The sequence below is a fragment of the Nuphar pumila genome, chromosome 6, assembly GCF_984573655.1.
Source record: "Nuphar pumila chromosome 6, dmNupPumi1.hap1.1, whole genome shotgun sequence".
NCBI lineage: Eukaryota > Viridiplantae > Streptophyta > Magnoliopsida > Nymphaeales > Nymphaeaceae > Nuphar > Nuphar pumila.
This window is the reverse complement of record NC_143254.1, coordinates 122,885,000-122,905,529: the sequence shown is the minus strand read 5'-3', so window position 1 is coordinate 122,905,529 and position 20,530 is coordinate 122,885,000. Positions and strand designations below refer to the sequence as shown.

Here is a 20,530-nt window from a genome sequence, read left to right as displayed (position 1 = left end):
AGAGTACATAGTATCGAGATCCAGAAAGAGAGGCAGTGGGCGCAGGACCCCAAACATCTGAGCATATAATCTCAAAAGGCTTTGTTGCTCTTTTATTGATACTATGAAAAGGAAATACATGACTTTTGCATAAATGACAACTTGGACATTTTGACTCTAAACTGACTGCGGGTATTAGACCTTTAGCAGACAACTTGTCAAGAAAAACTTGACTACAATGACCCAAACGAAGATGCCATAAGTCTGGCTTATTAAGTTTCAAGACTCTAGATGAAGAACTATGATCTGTGGATCGACTCAAAAATGTTGGAAAGGAAGGAGCTGAAGAAGCCACGGCTACGGAAGACGACGTCTTCAAAAGCACATGAGATTCTTCAAAGACGTACATGTTCCCGCGCCGTTCACCTTTAGGGAGCGTCTTGGTGTGAAGATCCTTAAGATAAACAGAAGGAGTAAATTCAACGAAAGAATTTGTTTCATCAACTAATTTAGACACAGATAGAATATTCTTTTGAATAGCAAGTGTGAGTAAGACATTTGACAAGGGTAATTGAAATTCAGGCAAAGAAAGGGAGACATTTCCAGTGTGAGAGATGGGGTGGTGAGATCCATCTCCTATGACTATAGTGTCATTTCCAGTGTAAGGAGTCAAGTGAGAAAATTTACTTGCATCAGAAGTAACATGTGTTGCTGCCCCTGAATCAATATACCATATACCATTATCATTTTGGCGCAAGTTCATCTGATTGAAAGTAGTCATAAGGATATTTTGTACGTCCTGAGGAAGAACTTGTCCCTGAGGAGTGCGTGCAAATGTCTGAGTTGCCCTCTGCCCTGGCCTCCCTGTTTTGTTCTGGTTCTGAGGATTGTACCAGCAATTTGCTTTAACATGTCCCCGCTTGTTGCATAGAAAACAAGTAGGAGCACGTCCCCCTCGTGGTACACTGCCTGAGCCAAGGCCTCCTCCAACTGGTGTAGGTAGTAATCCTCCTTTGTTTATAGTTGCTCCATTTGGACGAGGAGTAAATAAGGCTCCTGTTTGAATAGGCGTATGTGCCATCATCACAGGATGAGTATCATCTGACGCGTGTTCCTGATTTAAACTGACCTCATATTGCAAAAGCTTAGATTGAAGATCATCAAAACATGGAAGAACTGAGACAACCTGGAGTGTTGTGCAAAACATGCGATATTCAGGTCCAAGGCTACCTAATACCTGTTGTACCATGTCCTTATCTGATACAAGACTTCCAATGGCAGCTAACTGATCTGTAATAACCCTGACATCCCCCATGAACTCTGTAATAGATTTGTTTCCTTTTCGCATGGATTGGAATTGCCACTTGAGTTGCAAAGCCCGAGATTCAGAAACCTGAGAAAAGGAATGAGCTAGTCCATTCCACAACTCGGCAGCAGATTGATCATCAGAAATAGTTTGTAAAACACGATCAGAAAGTGTGGAAGTTATGTAAGCAACTAATGTCTGATCCCGCTGTACCCATATGTCATAAGCAGGATTGGTGGTTCGAAGTTGACTCACCTTCCCATCTTCACTTGTTATTTCTTGCATGATATGTGTAGGTGGGGCGGGTGATCGCCCATCTAGATGCCCATAAAGACCATGACTGCGAATAAAATGCACAATCTGACGTTTCCAAAGTAGTTATCATGAGATAACTTGTGGGTCATGAGGTGAGTAAGAAAACTAGGGTTCAACTTGGAATCCATGGATTATATGAAGAATGAGAAGCTAAATTGTTCTAACAGTGTATTGAAGAGGAGACAGCAATGCTGTGTGCTGAAAATAATATCAGCACACACGTTATACAGAGAAAAAGAAAAATAGCAATGTTGTGTGCTGAAAATGATATCAGTACACGCGTTACACAGAGAAAAAGAAACAGCAATGCTGTTGTGCGCTGAAAATGATATCAGCACACACGTTATGTAATGAGATATTGCGGAAATATAAAGAGTGCATACAAGCACATACAACAATGAATAAAAGAGAAAATATCACAAGTCCACGAAGGAACAATACAAGCACAAGCCTTTAAGAAGGCAACAATATACAAAGCCTCTTATTGAAAAGATAGAGGAGCTCTCCAAGATAAAAATACACAAGGGGATCACCCCTATTTATACAAGAGAAGGAGGAGGAAAAAGGAGGGCCAAAGGGCCTCAAAAGGAGAGCCAAAAGGGGGCTCCCATAGAGTCGTTGGGAGCCCCCAACGGTCACATTTGTGACCGTTGGGGGCTCCAACGACTTCTATGTTGGAGCCCCTTTTGGTCCTCAAAAATAATAAAAAGAAAAATAAAAAAATAAATAATAAAAATTACATTTGATCAAAAAGGAAAAAATAGTTGTTTTCTAAAACAACTGTGAAATTACAAAAATACCCCTATCGGGTATTGATGTAATAAACAGAATATATATATATATATATATATATATATATATATATATATATATATATAATAGGTACATTTTAACACCCCCCCTCAAACTTTACGGGGGAAGGACGGAAAGTTTGCCGAGAAGAAACATGAACCGAGGAGCTGGAAGAGCTTTAGTGAAGAAGTCTGCCAACTGATATTCTGAAGTGACATATGGCAGAGCAATAGTTCCTCGTAAAAATTCGTCACGAACATAGTGGCAATCCATTTCGATATGCTTCGTACGTTCATGAAAAGTATGATTGCTTGCGATATAGATGGCACTCTTATTGTCGCAACACAGCTTGGAGGCTTCAGTAATATCAACTCCCATATCTTTAAGCAAACTGCGAAGCCATACAAGTTCCATTGTTGTGGTTGCCATTGCCCGGTACTCAGCTTCAGTGGATGAGAGTGAAACTTTCTGCTGCTTCTTGCATCGCCAGGCAATCAATGAGTCCCCTAAAAAGACACAAAAACCAGTAGTTGAGACTCGATCATTGGGATTACCTCCCCAATCTGCATCAGTATAAGCAAGAAGATTCAAAGGGGAAGAGGAGGATAGAAATAGCCCTTTATTGATGGTATTCCGAATGTAGCGAATGATTCGGAGAACCGCACTCATATGCACGGTTGTAGGAGCATGCTGAAATTGACTGACTGAGTGAACCGCATGAGTGATATCTGGTCTGGTGATGGTTAAATATGTAAGAGACCCAATGAGTTGTCGGTACGGTGTAGGATCTTCCAGAAGAACCCCATCTTCTAACCGTAACTTGGCATTAATAACCTCGGGAGTCTCTACCTTCTTATCATCAGAAATCCCAGACTTAGAACATATATCTGCAGCAAGCTTCATCTGTGACAAAATATATCCTCTAGGAGAATATGCAACCTCAATTCCAAGAAAATATCAGAGAAAACCTAAATCAGACATATCAAAATTATCTTTTAACATATTTTTAACATTAATAATACTACTTTGATCATTTCCAGTGATAATCATATCATCAACATAAAGCAACAAAATTACGATACTAGAACCTGCATTTTTAACAAAAAGAGCAGTGTCAGTATAACAAGAATGAAATCCTAATTTTATCATGATATCACTAAAACGATCATACCAAGCCTTAGGAGCTTGTTTAAGACCATATAATGCCTTTAAAAGCCGAAGTGTTTGACCTTGTTTAATATTTATTCCGGGTGGTGGATCCATATAAACTTCTTCACTTAAACTTCCATTTAAAAAAGCATTTTTTACGTCAAGTTGATAAATAGGCCATTTTTTGGTTGATGCGACAGCTATTAAGGTTCTGACACTTGTCATACGAGCTACGGGGGCGAATGTTTCTTCGTAATCAATACCATATTCTTGGGAGTATCCCTTAGCAACCAATCTTGCTTTATATCGTTCCAACGAGCCATCGCTTTTAGTTTTAACTTTGAAGACCCAACGACAACCAATAGGTTTTTTGTGTGAGGGTAGATCAACTACTTCCCAAGTATTGGCCTTTTTTAAAGCATTTAGTTCAACTTGCATTGCTTCAACCCAATGAGGTATAGATTTAGCTTGATTATAGTGGGTTGGTTCAAAATAAGAGTGTAGAGTTATCAAACATGCCCGATAGTTGGGAGTTAAAGAGTCATAGGAGACAAACCTATTTGGGGGTATTGATATTCTAGAAGAATGCCTAACTTGTGGTTCCTCAATGGATTCGGAAATTTGAGAGTATTTTTCGAGGGCACTAATAGGTTTTTCTTGATTTCTTCTTGAGTAAACATTTATATTGGCATTGCTATCATGAACATTTGTATTTGAATTATTATCATTTGAGAGTGTTATGTCAAGAGGGGATACCTCGTGAGTGTCATCTATGTTTTCAAGAGAATCTTCTTGTATGTCATCAATAAGATCATATAAGAATACATAATCAATTTCATTTATCTCTTCTATTTTATCAAAATCGTTTTCTTCTTCGAGAAATGTTACATCTTTTGAAACATATAGTTTATCATTCTTAAAATCATAACATCTATACCCTTTTTTATTTTCACCATATCCAAAAAATACACATTCAATTGCTTTGGGAGATAACTTATCCCTTTTATGTAGTAGGACAAAACATTTGCAACCAAAAATACGAAGTCGATTAAAATCGGGTGAAAACTTAAAGAGTTTCTCATAGGGAGAAGCATTTTTTAACTTAGAAGAGGGCATTCTATTGATTAGATAGGTTGAGGTAAGAACGGCTTCCGCCCAAAATTTTTTTGGAATATTTCTAGACACAAGCAATGTTCTAGCGGTTTCTATAATGTGCCTATGTTTCCTTTCCGCTAGGCCATTTTGTTGAGGAGTCCTAGGACATGACTTTTGATGACAAATGTCATTTTGGCTTAAATAGTTTTGGAATTCGTGAGATAAGTATTCACCACCGGAATCGGATCTTAAAATAGATATGTTACTTTGAAATTGATTTTGAACCTTTTTATGAAAATCTTTAAAGAAAGTAAATACTTCCGACTTATGACTAAGGAAATAAATCCAAACATACCGAGTAAAGTCATCAACAAACGTAACATAATATGAATAACCCCCTTTAGACATAACCGGAGAAGGACCCCAAACATCCGAATGCACCAATTCAAAAGGCCTTGATGAGAAAAAAGATCTAGTTGGAAAAGGAATAGACTTCATTTTTCCAAAAATGCAATCTTTGCAATTAATTTCTTTTTCCTTACAAAATTTGTTTCCAAAAGGAAAGAGATACATTTTGGAATAACTTGGATGACCAAGTCTTTTATGCCAAGTTTCCATATTTTTTTCTTGGACATAAGAACAAAAAAATTTTGTAGGGAGATCAAGATGGTCCATATAATAGAGGTCTCCTTTTCTATGGCCTTGCCCAATCCGCTTCCCGGACCGGAGATCCTGCACAAAGCAACCATTAGATGAGAAAGATATTTCACATCCATGGTCGGCAATTTGAGAAACCGAAAAAAGGTTTAAATTTAATTTGGGAACAACTCTTACTTTTGGAACACAAAAATTTTGAGAATCTTTAAAAGAGCCAATACTTGAAATTTTCAAAAAAGTTCCATCGGCCGTTGAGACACAAGAGTCCTTTGAATTGATGCAAACATCACTAAGTGCATTCTCATGAGGGGTCATATGAAAAGAAGCTCCGGAATCAAGGATCCAAGAATACGTACCGGGTGATGATGTCGAAGCAATGGCCGCACCCGATGTGGAGGAAGAAACTTTAAGCATTTGTTGAAGAGCCATAGATATTTGTCCAAGAGTTTCTTTAATGTCATTGTTTTTGCCTTCATCTTCTTTGGAGGTGGTTTCTTCAAGAGAGGCTACTTTAGGCTTGAAGGCTCCCATAAGCTTTGGACAAACGGGTCTAATGTGACCCGGCTCATTGCAATAATGACAAACAATCATTTTTCTTCCTCCATTGCAGTTCCCTTGTTTCCCAAAATGAGGAGGCTTATAGGTTCTAACATTGTTACCCGGTTTGGATACGGCAAGGACTTCATCAACATGCTTACTCATGCCAAGCCTTGTCTCCTCTTGAGTGATTTCGGCAATAGCATCCTCAATAGGAGGAAAAATAGATCTATGGAGAAGTGAGGATCTCACTTGCTCAAATTCGGGGCGTAGCCCAAAAAGAAATTGAAACAATCGCTCTTGTTCCATTTGTTTTTGTCTTAAATCAACATCTTCCATATAAACCCACTTTGGCTCTAAAAGAGCCAATTCATCCCATAGTGGGTTAAGGGCACTATAGTAGTCTTGAATGCTAGAATCACCTTGCTTGGTGGTTCTAACTTTTTCTTGCAAGAAGTATGCTCTTGCAAGATCCTTTTGGGTATACATACCCCTCATAAAGGACCAAGCCTCATTGGCTCGACGAAATTTAGCTATATTAGCACATACCTTAACCTCCACATTGTTCATAAACCACGCAAGGATTTTTGCGTGATTGCTTTCCCAATCTTCTACTTCCTTTTGATGATTTTCAATGGCCTTGAGACGAGCATCTCCCTCAAGAGCTTTTTCTTGATCTTCTTCCATTTTTGTGAGCATAAGCTTCGGTTCCGGAACGGTCCCCATGACATAACCCCAAAGCTTCTTCCCTTTGAGATTATTCTCCATTGCCGATGCCCACATCATATAGTTCTTTCCATTGAGTTTGAAAGAAAGATCAATCTTTGTTTCCATGATGTTGCCAAGAAGTGAGAAGATGTCCACCAAAATAAGAGATACACGAACCACACCTTTCTTTCAAGAATCGAGTGGCTCTGATACCATGTAATGAGATATTGCGAAAATATAAAGAGTGCATACAAGCACATACAACAATGAATAAAAGAGAAAATATCACAAGTCCACGAAGGAACAATACAAGCACAAGCCTTTAAGAAGGCAACAATATACAAAGCCTCTTATTGAAAAGAGGAGCTCTCCAAGATAAAAATACACAAGGGGATCACCCCTATTTATACAAGAGAAGGAGGAGGAAAAAGGAGGGCCAAAGGGCCTCAAAAGGAGAGCCAAAAGGGGGCTCCCATAGAGTCGTTGGGAGCCCCCAACGGTCACATTTGTGACCGTTGGGGGCTCCAACGACTTCTATGTTGGAGCCCCTTTTGGTCCTCAAAAATAATAAAAAGAAAAATAAAAAAATAAATAATAAAAATTACATTTGATCAAAAAGGAAAAAATAGTTGTTTTCTAAAACAACTGTGAAATTACAAAAATACCCCTATCAGGTATTGATGTAATAAACAGAATATATATATATATGTATATATATATATAATAGGTACATTTTAACACGTTACACAGAGAAAAGGAAGCAGCAATGCTGCTGTGTGCTGAAAATGATATCAGCACACACGTTACACAGAGAATAGTAACATGCGAACCAGAAAAAGGGAAAGAAAAGGAAGCAGCAATGCTGCTGTGTGCTGAAAATGATAGCAGCACACATGTTACACAGAGAATAGTAATGTGCGAACTAGAAAAAGGGAAAGAATCAGAAATATTTTGGGGAGAAAAACAAAAACTCGGCAGACTTAAACAGGATGTTAAGACGTGCGTACCAAAAATATTGAGAATGAGAAGAACCAAAAAGAGAAACTGGAATGACGTGAAAGAGGATTAAGAAAAAGAGGAAAGAAGCAAAAACTGATTAGGAACAGAAATAAACCTATGTCCTTTAGCAGCACGTGTTGGTCTTTAGAGGCCATCTAGATGATTGATTTTCGCGTCTGTGCTCTAATACCATGTCAGAAATATCCACCTGCAAGGGTTAGAGATGAGGTAGAGAGAGAAGAGAGGAGTCGGCGACAATAGGGTTTTCCCTCTTTTCCTTGTTATTTATAAGTGTTGTACAGGGTATAACATTACACAAGTAATAAGATAAATTACAAACATGCCACCGCCCACGCATCCCAAGATAGATCCTTGGAATGTGGTGCGGGTCGGATCCATGATCCAAAACTAACACTCATCTTGCTGCCCTTTACTTCCTCATGCATCAACCCGTTCTCAGTTGACACTTCACCACATATCCCATTGTCCAGCCACCATTACGTAGCAACCATTTCACCTTACCTCCAAGATCCTGCAACTGTCAACACTGACCTGCGTTCTCAATCCTCAGCAACTCCCCTGTGCACATACACAATGGGCATGCTCCATCCCCTGCACCTGTGTCATCATCATCCATTATCCTGCACTCACGCTTCTTCATTGCGCCTTAATACAACTACACTTGCGCAGCCACTATTACATTTTCATACACTTACCTTCACCAACTATTCACCTACCAACTACCCCGCTCTATCTGCAACAGCAATACCCGATGCATATTCTGCATTTTCCCTTCATATTTGTTATACAGTACCCACATCCAATTCCCTGTGAGTACCTTGTCATACCCTACCTCCAATATACAATTTGTGCACCCATATCACCCTTGCTCCATCTGTACATTACGGTACCATTTACACACTGTCTCCCATACACCATAGTAGTTTTTTTTTTTTAAACCACTGTATACTTGGGTATTTGCATGTTGGATTAGATTAACACTTGTCACAGACTGTGTGATTGGGATGCCTGTTCATTTTTTCTGATTTGGAATGAAGGGCTCATCTGAGTGCAACTTCTGTAGCCAGTTTGAGATTGAATAGTGACTGCATCTTCCCATGGAACTTACAAAAATAGACTTTGGTGGCTCATACCCGACTCATGATTATTCTTATTGATTTTGGTCATTATGATACCCAGGTTTCCATGGCTCTATACTTTTTTTAGTAATTCATTGAACTGTTGTAGTTTAAGGCCTTTTTACAGTAGTTCTATAAACTGTTGTAAAACTCATTTTATGCCCTTTCTTCACTTAGTATAAATCTTACCCTTGGATATCCTCATTCATAGTAACCTTGCATGTGCATGTCTGTACACTTTTTTCTGAATAAATGCATTGTATAGGCATTCTGAACTATGTGTCTTCTCTCCAGCATGAACATTTACGTGAGCATCACATCCATTGGTACATATGCATCTATGTAGGCCTTTCCTCCCTTAGCCTCAACATCCATTTATATATATATATATATCCTTCATCATGCTTAGCCATATACATGTTGGTCGTAAACATAAGTTTTTTTTTTTCTTAAGCTAACCCGTTTCTTTCTTTTTTTTACAAGGAAAGCTGGAACGATTTAGATTCCCTTTTTTAGATTAGGAATTTTTGATCTTTCAATTTAAGGTTGTAATAACTAGGTATTAATGAAAATTTTTATTTACAACTTAGATCAGAATGTATGAGCATACATATCTTAGAAATTGTTTGTTTCATATCATTTTTTTTCTTTTATTTCAAGAATTCACAAATGGGAACACAAATAGCACGTACACCATTCTAAATGAAAGGTGATTAAACCCTAAGTTAACGATTTGCATCAATGGTCATAGTCAAGGTGTGAACAAAACTTATGATTTTCATCTTTTATGGAATAACACTGGATTCACACTGGATCTTTTTCAAAAATCATCATATTTTTTCTAAATATTTTTCTTTTATCAGAGTTTACCTTAAAATTAACTCAAAATATATATCAATGGCCATAATCAGAATATATTGAGAGTTAATTTCATTTTAAACTCTACAAAGGCACCAAAATATATTTTATTCTTCACTTGAATTTAAATATGATTACTATATAATACATTCAATGACCATAGTCAGGAATGTATTATATCTTCAATCTTATTTCGAAATATTTTCTTCAAAACTCAATTTCAAATTCTTTTCCATTCATCATTTAAGCTAGAATTACATCATATTTTCAAACATTTTTTTTCAAAATCCAAGTGATTTTGAGATATACTTTCAAATATCTTCTTCATTTCTCAAATCAAATTCATCCTTTTATCTTATTTCAAATATTCAAATTTCAATTTTAAGGTCCAATTTGACTTTGAGATTTCAAATTCATTTCTGCATTCTAAATTCAATTTCCAATCCAAATCCAATTTCAAAGTTTCAATTCAACTTTGAAAATTCATTTTTCTCTCCAGGATTCAATTTCACATTCAATTTAGCATTTCAGATCCAATTTCAAAGTTCAATTTAACTTTGAAATTACGGATTCATCTTCTGATTCCAAAACTCAAGCTTTAAATCAAGTTTATCCTTTTTTTTTCAAAATCTCCAAAGTTCTATCTAAAAATTGAGTCTTGATTCTCAATTAAAAATCAACGTTCTGAGATTGATTCTGAATCTCAAAATTCGATTTTTCCTAAGTTTTAATTTCAAATCTGGATTTCCAAAATTCAGATTCATCAACGAGTCCCATTTGGATTTTCAAAATCTAATTCTATCATTCTAGATTTAGAACCCAGTTCCACCCTGGATTCAGATTTTCAAATCCAATTCCATCTTGGATTCCAAACTTTGGATCCAATTTAGTTAAGATTCCAGATTTCGGATTCAACTCCATCTTGGATCCTAGACTTCGGATCCAATTCCGTTTAGGATTCTAGATTTCGGATCCAACTCTATTTTTTTATTCATGTTTCGGATCCAATTCCCTTTAGGATTCCAGATTTTGGATTCAAATCCATCTTGGATTCCAGACTTCAGAATTCAATTCCATTTAGGATTCCGGATATCAGATTCAAATCCATCTTGGATTCCAGACCTCGAATCCAATTTCATCCAGGACTTCAGATTTCAGATCAAATTCTATTTCAGATTTAAAATTCAGTTCCATTTCCAATTCTCATTTCCAAAGCCAATTTCAAATCTATTTCTCAAATCTAAACTCAAAATTCAAATCTTGTTTTAGGTTTTGAATTCAAAATTGCATTTTTCAAAATCGATTCTTAAAAATCGATCCAAATTCAAAGTCCATTTTGACTTTGAAAATTCACTCTTATTTCAAAATTCCAATTTTAAATTCTTTTTCTCTTCATCTAAAGGCTTATCATTCCAAATTATGATCACTCCAAGTCTTGAAAATTCAAGTCTCTCTTTCCAGATATATTTCAAATTCTAAGTTAGATTCAAAATTAAACTTTTTCAAACCAATTTCAAATCATTGAATCATTTTTTCACTCCATTATCATATTTATTTCAGAATCACTTGAAAAATCCCAAATTTTCAAACTATTTTTCTCAAAAGAGCATACATCCTTGCATTTGCACAAGCATGATTCTTTGTGCATTTAGACTTAGAATAAATTCTTAGATGATATTTAGGCAAAGCAAAAGGCATAAATTCGATCATTGGTTCGATTACCCCTGGTAAAGGCGCCAGGAACGGTCGAACCTCGTACCGACGAGCGAATCTCGTCTCTCCATTTTCCCGCAAATTTTTAAAACGGAGGCGAGTGATTTTTAAAACATTTCTTTGGTCAAATAAGACCTTACAAAAGAGTTTATCTCTCTTCTTTCTTTTCTCTTCTCTCTTCTTTTCCATCTTTTATTCTCCTTTAAAAAGGGAATAGAGGCTAGAAAGGCGAAGAGAAGGAAAAGAAGAATGAGAGAAAAAATTTTGCATGATCACAAGAAGTACAATACAGAACCTAATAAGGGCAAACAAGAAACAAAAGAGTGCACAAGCACTAGTCCACCAAAGGACAATACAACATCCAAGTGAGAAAAAAATAGAACATACAGGAGCCACTATGGGCTTAGCACAACACACATAAAAAATATAACTTTCACTTAGAAAATGCTTTAGAAAGCACTACCATATACAAGAGAGGGAGTACCTTTAAATAGGCACTCCAAGGGACAAGGGGGCCAGCCCAACTAGCCATTGGACCAGCTCCAACGACTATAATTATAGACGTTGGGACTGGTCCAACAGCAAGTTGGACCAGCCCAACAGCTATAAAGTACAATAAATAAAAAAGAAAAAGAAAAAATTAATAAATAAACAAATGACAAGTCAGTCCCTAGAGGACTGACACTAGGGGTGGCAATCGGGTCGGGTTGGCGTGTCGACCCGACGGGTTGGCGGGTCAGCATACCTCAACCCGAACCCGACCCGTTTAATAAACGGGTCGGCTGTGGCAAACACGAACCCGACCCATTTATTAAACAGGTAACCCGACACAACCCGCCAACCCGTTTAATAAACGGGTTAGCGGGCGGGTCGAGGTCGGGTAAATGGGTTGGCGGGTCGGGTAAACGGGTTGACCCGCCTGCCTAACCCGTTTATTAGCCGAGTTTGCGGGTTGGCATACCCTTAACACAAACCCGACCCGTTTAATAAACGGGTTAGGCAGGTCGACCCGTTTATTAAACGGGTTAGTTTAAGCCAAACCCGAACCCGCCTAAGAGGCAGGTTGGCGGGTCGTGTCAGGTTTTGCCACCCCTAACTGACACCTATTACAGAGTGAATTGACTGAAATACCCCTGATAGGTATTTCAGTTTACATTTGATACTTTTGCCTATGGTTTTGGAGATGAGATTCAAACCAGTATCTAGAATTGGTAGTATGCCTGAAACACGATACACTAGGACATCTCGAGTACCAATGCAACTATTCAATAAATAATACAAGCAAGAAACTCAAGCATATTGACTGAGTCAGAAACTATGTTCACAGGGATACTTCAACTTGCCGTCGTGTCATGTCTCCTATACTATTCTTAAGGGGAAATTACACAATAATGGAGAGTTCCCTGTCCTCTTTGCCATGTCTATGTGACATAAGTTAGAAAGGTACCTCAGCTACATTCTTGAGAGAACGTCTAGACAAGATCAGAGTTAATGATTTTATCACCTAACAATAGAGTATTGCTAAATAGCAGCAATATGAACCATGACAACTTTGTATTGTTGTAAAGTATTTATCTAATGGAATATCAAGCTCGCAGAATGGGTCTGAGAAAAACTGACTCAAGCATTAGCTTTTATGAGATTAAAAAACAAGATCTGAGCAATGACAGGCAAATATTTCACTCGAAGTAAAACACACATGCCTGGAGAGTGTTCAAACTTAATGTGACCTAAAAAATGTATCAAAGATATATTACCCATGATCTTTTAGAATGTAATGATATTAACACAAGATAAACCATATTAAAGGTATCCCACTGCAATATTATGAAAATATCAGTATTTAGTAACTATCCAAACATCACAATATGATGGTAAAAGAACCAAAAAGATGAATTCCCTTGATTCTTCATTTGGTCTAATCTATGTGCATGGTCACAAACTCAATTTTTTTGTTTTTTCTTTTGACTGATCATAGTCCAAAAAAACAGATGTTGGTCCCACACAACTGCTCACAGGACAAAGATATTTATCAAAGTAGATGAGTAGATGATGCTAAACAAGGGGATTTGCCAATTATAAGGGCAAGATAAAACAAATTGGAGGCAATAAACATCATATCAATGTCACACCTACTAGTTATGACCAATACTGCAACAGCAGGATCAAACTCAACATCCTTGTCTTCAAAACCACGCACAACCCCACCACCTCCCACCCAAAAAAAAAAAGAGAAAAGGAAAAAGAATGATGTTTGCACATGAAATAGATAACACTTTACGATCCTTATTAAGTGATTTGCAACACTTTATTATTCAGTCACTATAGTTCTATTTGTCTTCACCTCAATGACATGTTGCTTGTACAAGAAATAAAATCAATAACCTATAAAAAAACAAGTGAAAGGGGCCAAGGGCATATAAACTATGAAGAGCTTGTCTAAGTACTAATTTACATCATTTCAAGATCTGAGAAAAGAGGATAAACATACTTCATCTTCTCCAATAAAGTGACGACGTTGGTGACCAGATATATCATTTAAACAACCTGGCATCGAGTTCTTTGTAGAAACAAGTATGAGCTTTGTTAAACGTTGAATTCTACTCATGAGTGCAGCCTTAGCATCTTCTTCTTCCTCCAATCTTGATTGCATTTTAACTTGACCCTCTTCCAGCTGTTTCAAAAGCAAGATCAGTAACAGCTTTCACAGCAGTCTAGAGCATAGCTCTTGATCAGGAACTTTGCATTGAAACAAGCAAAAAGATAAACAGAACTAAGATCAGAAACAGTGACAATCATTTTACACAATCAAAATAAGTGCCTTAGAAGAACCTGTTGTTTCAAGCTCAATATCTCATCCTGATTAACACCACCAAGCATCCCCTTTTTAAGCTGCTGAAGTTCCTTCTTAAGACTAGATATTTCTTTCTGGTATTTCTTAATAAGGGACTTCTCGTCAATTATCTGAAAAAGGAAAAAAAGGGAAATCTTCCATATTGCAGGCACACTGCTTCATGAACCCAAAAGAAAGGGAAAGAAGAGGAAGAAACAAAATGAGGGATGTTAGATTGTGCTTAGCATGAGACAAGAATCTTTACCCTATTTCGTGATGCATAAATTTCAACTCTTTTAGCCCTGCTAGCAAATTTCAAAGTATTATGTGTCTCCTCCATGTTACTTGAGGCAGGGGTAACTGTGCAAATAAGCTGCAAACAAGCCACCTAATAACTTTTCCAAATAGAGATGTTATAATGAATATAAGTAGCATCCTACCTAATAACTGAACATAGTAGCTTAATGGTATGTTTGGTTGTATCTCATGTGATTTGGAATCATGTGAGATGGAATCAAATGTGATTTAAAGTCATATGATTCAAATCACATATTCCACCATGTGATTTGGAATCACATGTGAGGCACTTCAAATGTGATTTCAAATCACATTTCTTTTCTTATTTGCATGAGATTCCAAATCACATGTTTGGTTATCTGTGCAAATGAGATTCACTCTCTCATTTGCATGAGATTCCAAATCACATGTTTGGTTAGTTGTGCAAATGAGATTCATTCTCTAATTTGCATGAGATTTTAAATCACATTTGAATGCAACCAAACATACACTAAGAATTATGAGTCCACAACTTCATCCAAAAAAGACAAAGATCACGAAGCAAATTCTAGGTGGAACAACCAGCAAGCACAACTCACTGATACATGACCATGACCACTCAGAGATGACTGAAGAAGGCGAGTGAGCTTTGAATCCCGATAAGGAATATGGGAGGCCTTTCCTTCACTAAGCTTTCCTATAACCTAAAAAAATATATAAAGAGAGGAACTAATTGGACCAAATGCAAATAAAATGTACACAACAATAGCAACAGAATTGAAAGAAAGAAAATGGCAACGATTCCTGCATACTTTATTAGCTTATGGCCACACAGGAAACACAATGTGAAAACAAAATACTTTACATGTATAGCATTTAGGTGCATGATCTGCTAAAAATAAGATGGGTAAGAATGACGCTTCCACATTATTTTAAGGGAAAATTAGACCTCAAACTCAATAAAAAAAAATGTGCAATCCAAGCAGGAAATAAACTGTAGATCATATGGATAGTAATCTGATGAAAAGAACATCGCCTAGATCCAAATGGAACCACATACCGTTCCAAGTGTTAACAGGCTTTTGTTTATATAGGAACCTTCCTTTCTACGCAGTCCAGTTGTCTCCGTTTTTGAGCTCTCAGAACCAGCTAAATCTATCAAATTCTACAGAAAAAATGTATATAAGTACAGGTAACATCAAACATGACTTACATCAAATGCTAGAAGCTACAAACTTACAAGTTGAGAGAAGATAACCCCATCATACTCATCACCATGGGAGCTGCTTTCAATCATCTATAAGAGACACAAGAACCATGGTATTAACAAGAAACCACAGAGAAACGTGCCACTTACCAAGATAACAGTAAAAAAATTATCCTAGAAGGGAATATAATCACTCTCATCCAGGCTGTACATTATAATACTTAAACTTTGTGATACTGCATTGCCTTTCAACTAATTTATTTGTGAGCTAAAACAATACATTCTCAATTTACAAAATTGGCAGGTTATTGTTACTCATCAGACATGATAATACATGTTTACATGCATATTATATACATACATACATGTATATATAGAGTCACTAGAATATGATAACTACCATGAGAACCGCAATTTTCATGGATTTTTTGGTCTTTTCTCTTAAATCTAACCGTATGGATGTAATCTACATGCTTGGTTTTATAAGGACCGGCTCTTGAATCATCTGATTATGATGCATCAACAAGATTTTTTAAGGCTTTAATATCAAAAGCTCGGAATCTTCATAAATATTCAAGCATCCAAAAAATCACACTTTTTCATCGAATATACATGATCTAACAGTCAATCGCTAGCAAATTCACCATGCCAAACGCATCTACATAAGTTGGATTTGCAAAAAAAGTGTTGGAAATGCCCAGTTCACACAGTAGTTCTCAAATTCTAGTACCTCATGAATAAGGAACCCCATAGATAAAAAAAAATGTAATATTTTTATTTTTTCCAGTTTTTTTGCACATAAGACCGTCCAGATGTGATCTATGTTAAATATAAATACATATATATATATATATATATCCATGTGAATATATATATATATATGTGTGGTTTCTTATATATACATATATTTGGTGTATGTATATACTTGTAGATTGTATTTTAGGAACTCATGTATTTTTTATTTTTGTTTTTTGCTTTTTTTGTATTTTAGAGGCTTTTTAGTCACTATGTGCTAGCCGTTAGGCTAGGTTTAACCGTTAGACCCAAGCTAACGGCCAACTAGCTAGCCGTTGGGACTAGCCCAACGGCTAGTCCTCTCTCTTTTTTTGTATATATATGGGGTTACAACCCCTTGTAATGATATGCTTCTCTTGAGCATTTTATGGTTAATAGAATAATATTTTTTATATTGTGTATTAAGCCCATTAGTGGCTTGTGTGTGCGCTCTTGAGTGCTTGTTCTTGCCCTTAGTGGTTTATGTGCATTTCCCATAGTGGACTTGTATTTTTGCACTTCTTTGCCAATTTTCATTACATGGTATCAAAGCCAATAGGCTCTTGATCTTATTGGTGGACCTTCGTAGTGATTGAGCCTCTTCTTGGAGAATGTGCCAAAGCTTCAAGTGACCATCAACTCTCTATCTTGCTCAGCATGGAGAAGGAGTCCGTGTTCGTCATGCCCATCAAGTTGAATGGCTTCAACTACTGCACTTAGGCCTTTACTATAGAGAACCACATCTTATCTAAAGGCCTCATCAAGTACATTGAGAGATAATGTTCGAAGCCTCAACTTTCATTCACAAAAATTGTAAATGGGAACTTGAGGTTCCTTGAAGAAGATGAAAAGACCATCACCACTCTTGAGTTTGAAATAAGACACATGGAGTGGCGGATGGACAATGCAAAAATCTTAGCATAGATTATGAGTAGTGTGGCCCAATTCAAAGTGGCCAAGGAAACATGGGAGTTCTTAACAGACATGTATATTATGAAAGACACAAAAAGATGATGTCTTTAAAGCAAGGTGACAAAATCATCCTAGACTACTATAATGAGATGGTTCTTCTATGAAGAGAACTTGTTGTCTTAGAGCCTAAGTGGGAGACCACTGGGGATCTTCTGTAAAAAAACAAGATCCTTCAATCAAGAACACAAAAGTCTACCAAAGATCCAAGTGGACAATCACAACAAGTGTCCACTAAGGGCATAAACAACAAGGCTCCAGAATATAAAATAAATATTTTATTCAATCCATAAAATGCAAGAAGCATTCATACAATGAGAGGGGGATAACCCCTATTTATATATAATGAAGAGGAAAGAAAGAGGAGACTCAAAGAGTCATTGGAGCTAGTCCAACAGCTACAAATAGAGTTGTTGGACTAGCTCCAACGACTCTTTTGACTAGTCAACAAAGTGTTGACTAGTAGAGATCTAGTTCTAAATGAACCAGATAAAGAAGAAGAAAATAAAGAAAAGAAAAAAGTATATACATCGAATATAAATAAATAAATATATATATATAATATATACATATATATATGTATATATGTACAATGTTAACATCTTCGTCTTAAATAAGAACAACTAAAAAAGGAGTAATTCTTTGTGTTCATTAATGGTCTAAGGCCCAAATTTGAAGGGGTGAGTGATGCTACTCCATAAACCAAAAAATTTCTTGTCTACATGAGACTTACCAAGTTGAGTATGGAGGAAGGAAAATTGAAGAAGGACAAGGAAGACAAAGTTAGTGACACCATTCTTACCGCCCCCAAACCTGGTGCCACTACCAAGACATATAGACCTCCGCATTTTGGAAAACAAAACAATGGAGGATCTAGGAAAATTATGTCACTTTTGGAATGAGCCTAGGCACATAAAGCCGGCTTGCCCAAAGTTGAAAAAGGTGGCTTCGGTTGGAGACCCCTCCAAAACAAGCAATGATGTCAACAAAGGTGGCAAACTTAAAGATCTTCCAATTGCACAATTGGTAGTGGCTCTACAACAATTCTTGAAAACATCTACTCCTACTTTGGGTGTTGCGATCTCATCCTCTTCTCCTCTGGGTATATCATCTTGGATCCTTGACTCGGGGGCCTCTTTTCACATGACACATAATGGACCTCTATTATCCAAATATCGCACCAATAAAAAAAATTCTAGTGTTTCTACCGCTGATGGCACTTTTTTAAAAATCACAAACATTGAAGATTTAAAAAATGATTCCAAAAAATTCTTTGTTACAAAAGTCAGAGTTATTCCTAAATTTAATTCGAATCTACTTTCAGTTTCTCAAATATCCGATCACGGTTATGAAATCTTTTTTTCATCTAAGAGTTGTTTAGTGCATGATCATTAGTCAAAAAAGTTGATTGGGGAAGGCCATAGAAGAGGAGATTTATACTACATAACTTTTTGTGTATTACAAGAAACTCTTTTTGTAACTATGGCCAAAGAAAAAATATTGAAACTCGGCATAGAATACTAGATCATCCAAGTCTATTTAAACTATTTTTTTTCTTTTTTGGAAAAAATTGTAATGAGAAATAATTTGTATGCAAAGATTGCAGATTTGGAAAAATGAAAACTCTTCATTTTCCTTCTAGATCTTATGAAACTAAGAGACATTTTGAATTGGTGCACTCGAATGTATGGGGTCCGGCTCCGGTCATGTCTAAAGAAAGATTCTCCTATTATGTTACATTTGTTAAATTGTAATTTATAAGACAATGTATTTCCTATATATATTTTATATATATAAAAGAAGACACACACACACACACACACACACACACACACATATATATATATATATATATATATATATATATATATATATTTCATATATATGTGCTTGTATATATAAAATATATATTTCTTTCTTGTATTGGCTGTAGGGGTATTTTAGTCATTTCTACATTTTACGCATATTCATGTTTTTTAATATGATTGTAATTTCTCCTTGTTATTTTTTCTTATTTTTGTAATTTTTTTCATTTCTTATTTTTGTTTTTTTTATATAATGTTTTTGTACACAGTCAGTGGTTGACTGTGTACAACAGTCAGCCACTGACTGTGTAAGATAGACGTTGGGTTGATTCCCAACGTCTCTAATAAGAGCCGTTGGGAATAGCCCAACGTCTCTTAAAAATAAGGGCTATGTGAGCCCAATGTATGCATGTATTAGAGTAAGGAGTTGTCTCCTTAAGCTTATAAACATTGTGCATTTATTGCACTTTCTTTGGTGTAAAGCTTATAAACACTGTGCATTTATTGCACTTTCTTTGGTGTAAAGCTTATAAACATTGTGCATTTATTGCACTTCTTTTGTGGTGTAAAGCTTATAAACACTGTGCATTTATTTTGTGTATTGCGTATTTGAAGTATCAAGTTATTTGAAAACTTGATTGTTTGCAAGGATTCTTCGCAACATTTACTGATGATTATACTAGATATACTTGGATTTATTTCCTTATGCAAAAATCGAAAACATTCTCTTGTTTTAAGGAATTAAAAATCAATTTCAAACTAACATTCATATTTTTCGTTCGAATTCAGGATGCGAATTTTTATCAAATGAGTTTAAGTGTTATTTGAAGGAAAGTGAAATTTTACGTCAAAGATCTTGCCCAAGAACTTCACAACAAAATGGTCTTGCAGAGATAAAACATATACACATTGTAGCAAATACTAGAATATTACTTATTTCAAAAACTGTTCCTAAAAATTTTTAGGTTGAAACCGCTCTTACCACCGTCTATTTAATAAATAGAATGCCATCTTCCACTTTGAAAAACATCTCTCCATTAAAAAAGCTTTCCGATATTGAATCGGATTTTAAAAGATTAAGAGTTTTTTGTTGCAAATGTTACGTGCTTTGTGAAAAAATTGACAAATTATCTCCTAAGGCCATTGAATGTGTTTTCCTTGCTTACGGGGAAAATCAAAATGGTTATAGATTTTATGAACCAAAGTGAAAAACTTTATATTTAAAGAAATGTTACTTTTCTTGAAGATGAAAATGGTTTTGAAAAGGATATGACTAAGGAAGATATTGATTATTCTTTTTTGTTTGATTTATTGCCTATGAAAATGAATAAATCATCTAACATTGATGAAGATAATGATTGCATCACTAATGAACCTAGTAATAATGATGATTACAATGATAATGTTAATGATGAACCT

At 36.0% G+C, this 20,530-nt stretch overlaps 1 protein-coding gene across 2 annotated transcripts in view; it reads right to left on the bottom strand.

Annotated features, from left to right (window-relative positions):
* LOC149836001 (kinesin-like protein KIN-7D, mitochondrial) overlaps window positions 1-20,530 on the bottom strand; it is a 79,711-nt gene that overhangs the window by 40,901 nt on the left and 18,280 nt on the right. For both annotated transcript variants that reach the window (XM_090008906.1, XM_090008907.1), the window contains exons 10-15: window positions 15,597-15,653; window positions 15,417-15,521; window positions 14,956-15,060; window positions 14,346-14,453; window positions 14,080-14,211; window positions 13,739-13,921 (exon numbers count right to left, since the gene is read on the bottom strand). In XM_090008906.1, coding sequence (XP_089865032.1) covers window positions 13,739-13,921; window positions 14,080-14,211; window positions 14,346-14,453; window positions 14,956-15,060; window positions 15,417-15,521; window positions 15,597-15,653 — 690 coding nt within the window. The remainder of the gene's footprint in view (window positions 1-13,738; window positions 13,922-14,079; window positions 14,212-14,345; window positions 14,454-14,955; window positions 15,061-15,416; window positions 15,522-15,596; window positions 15,654-20,530) is intronic.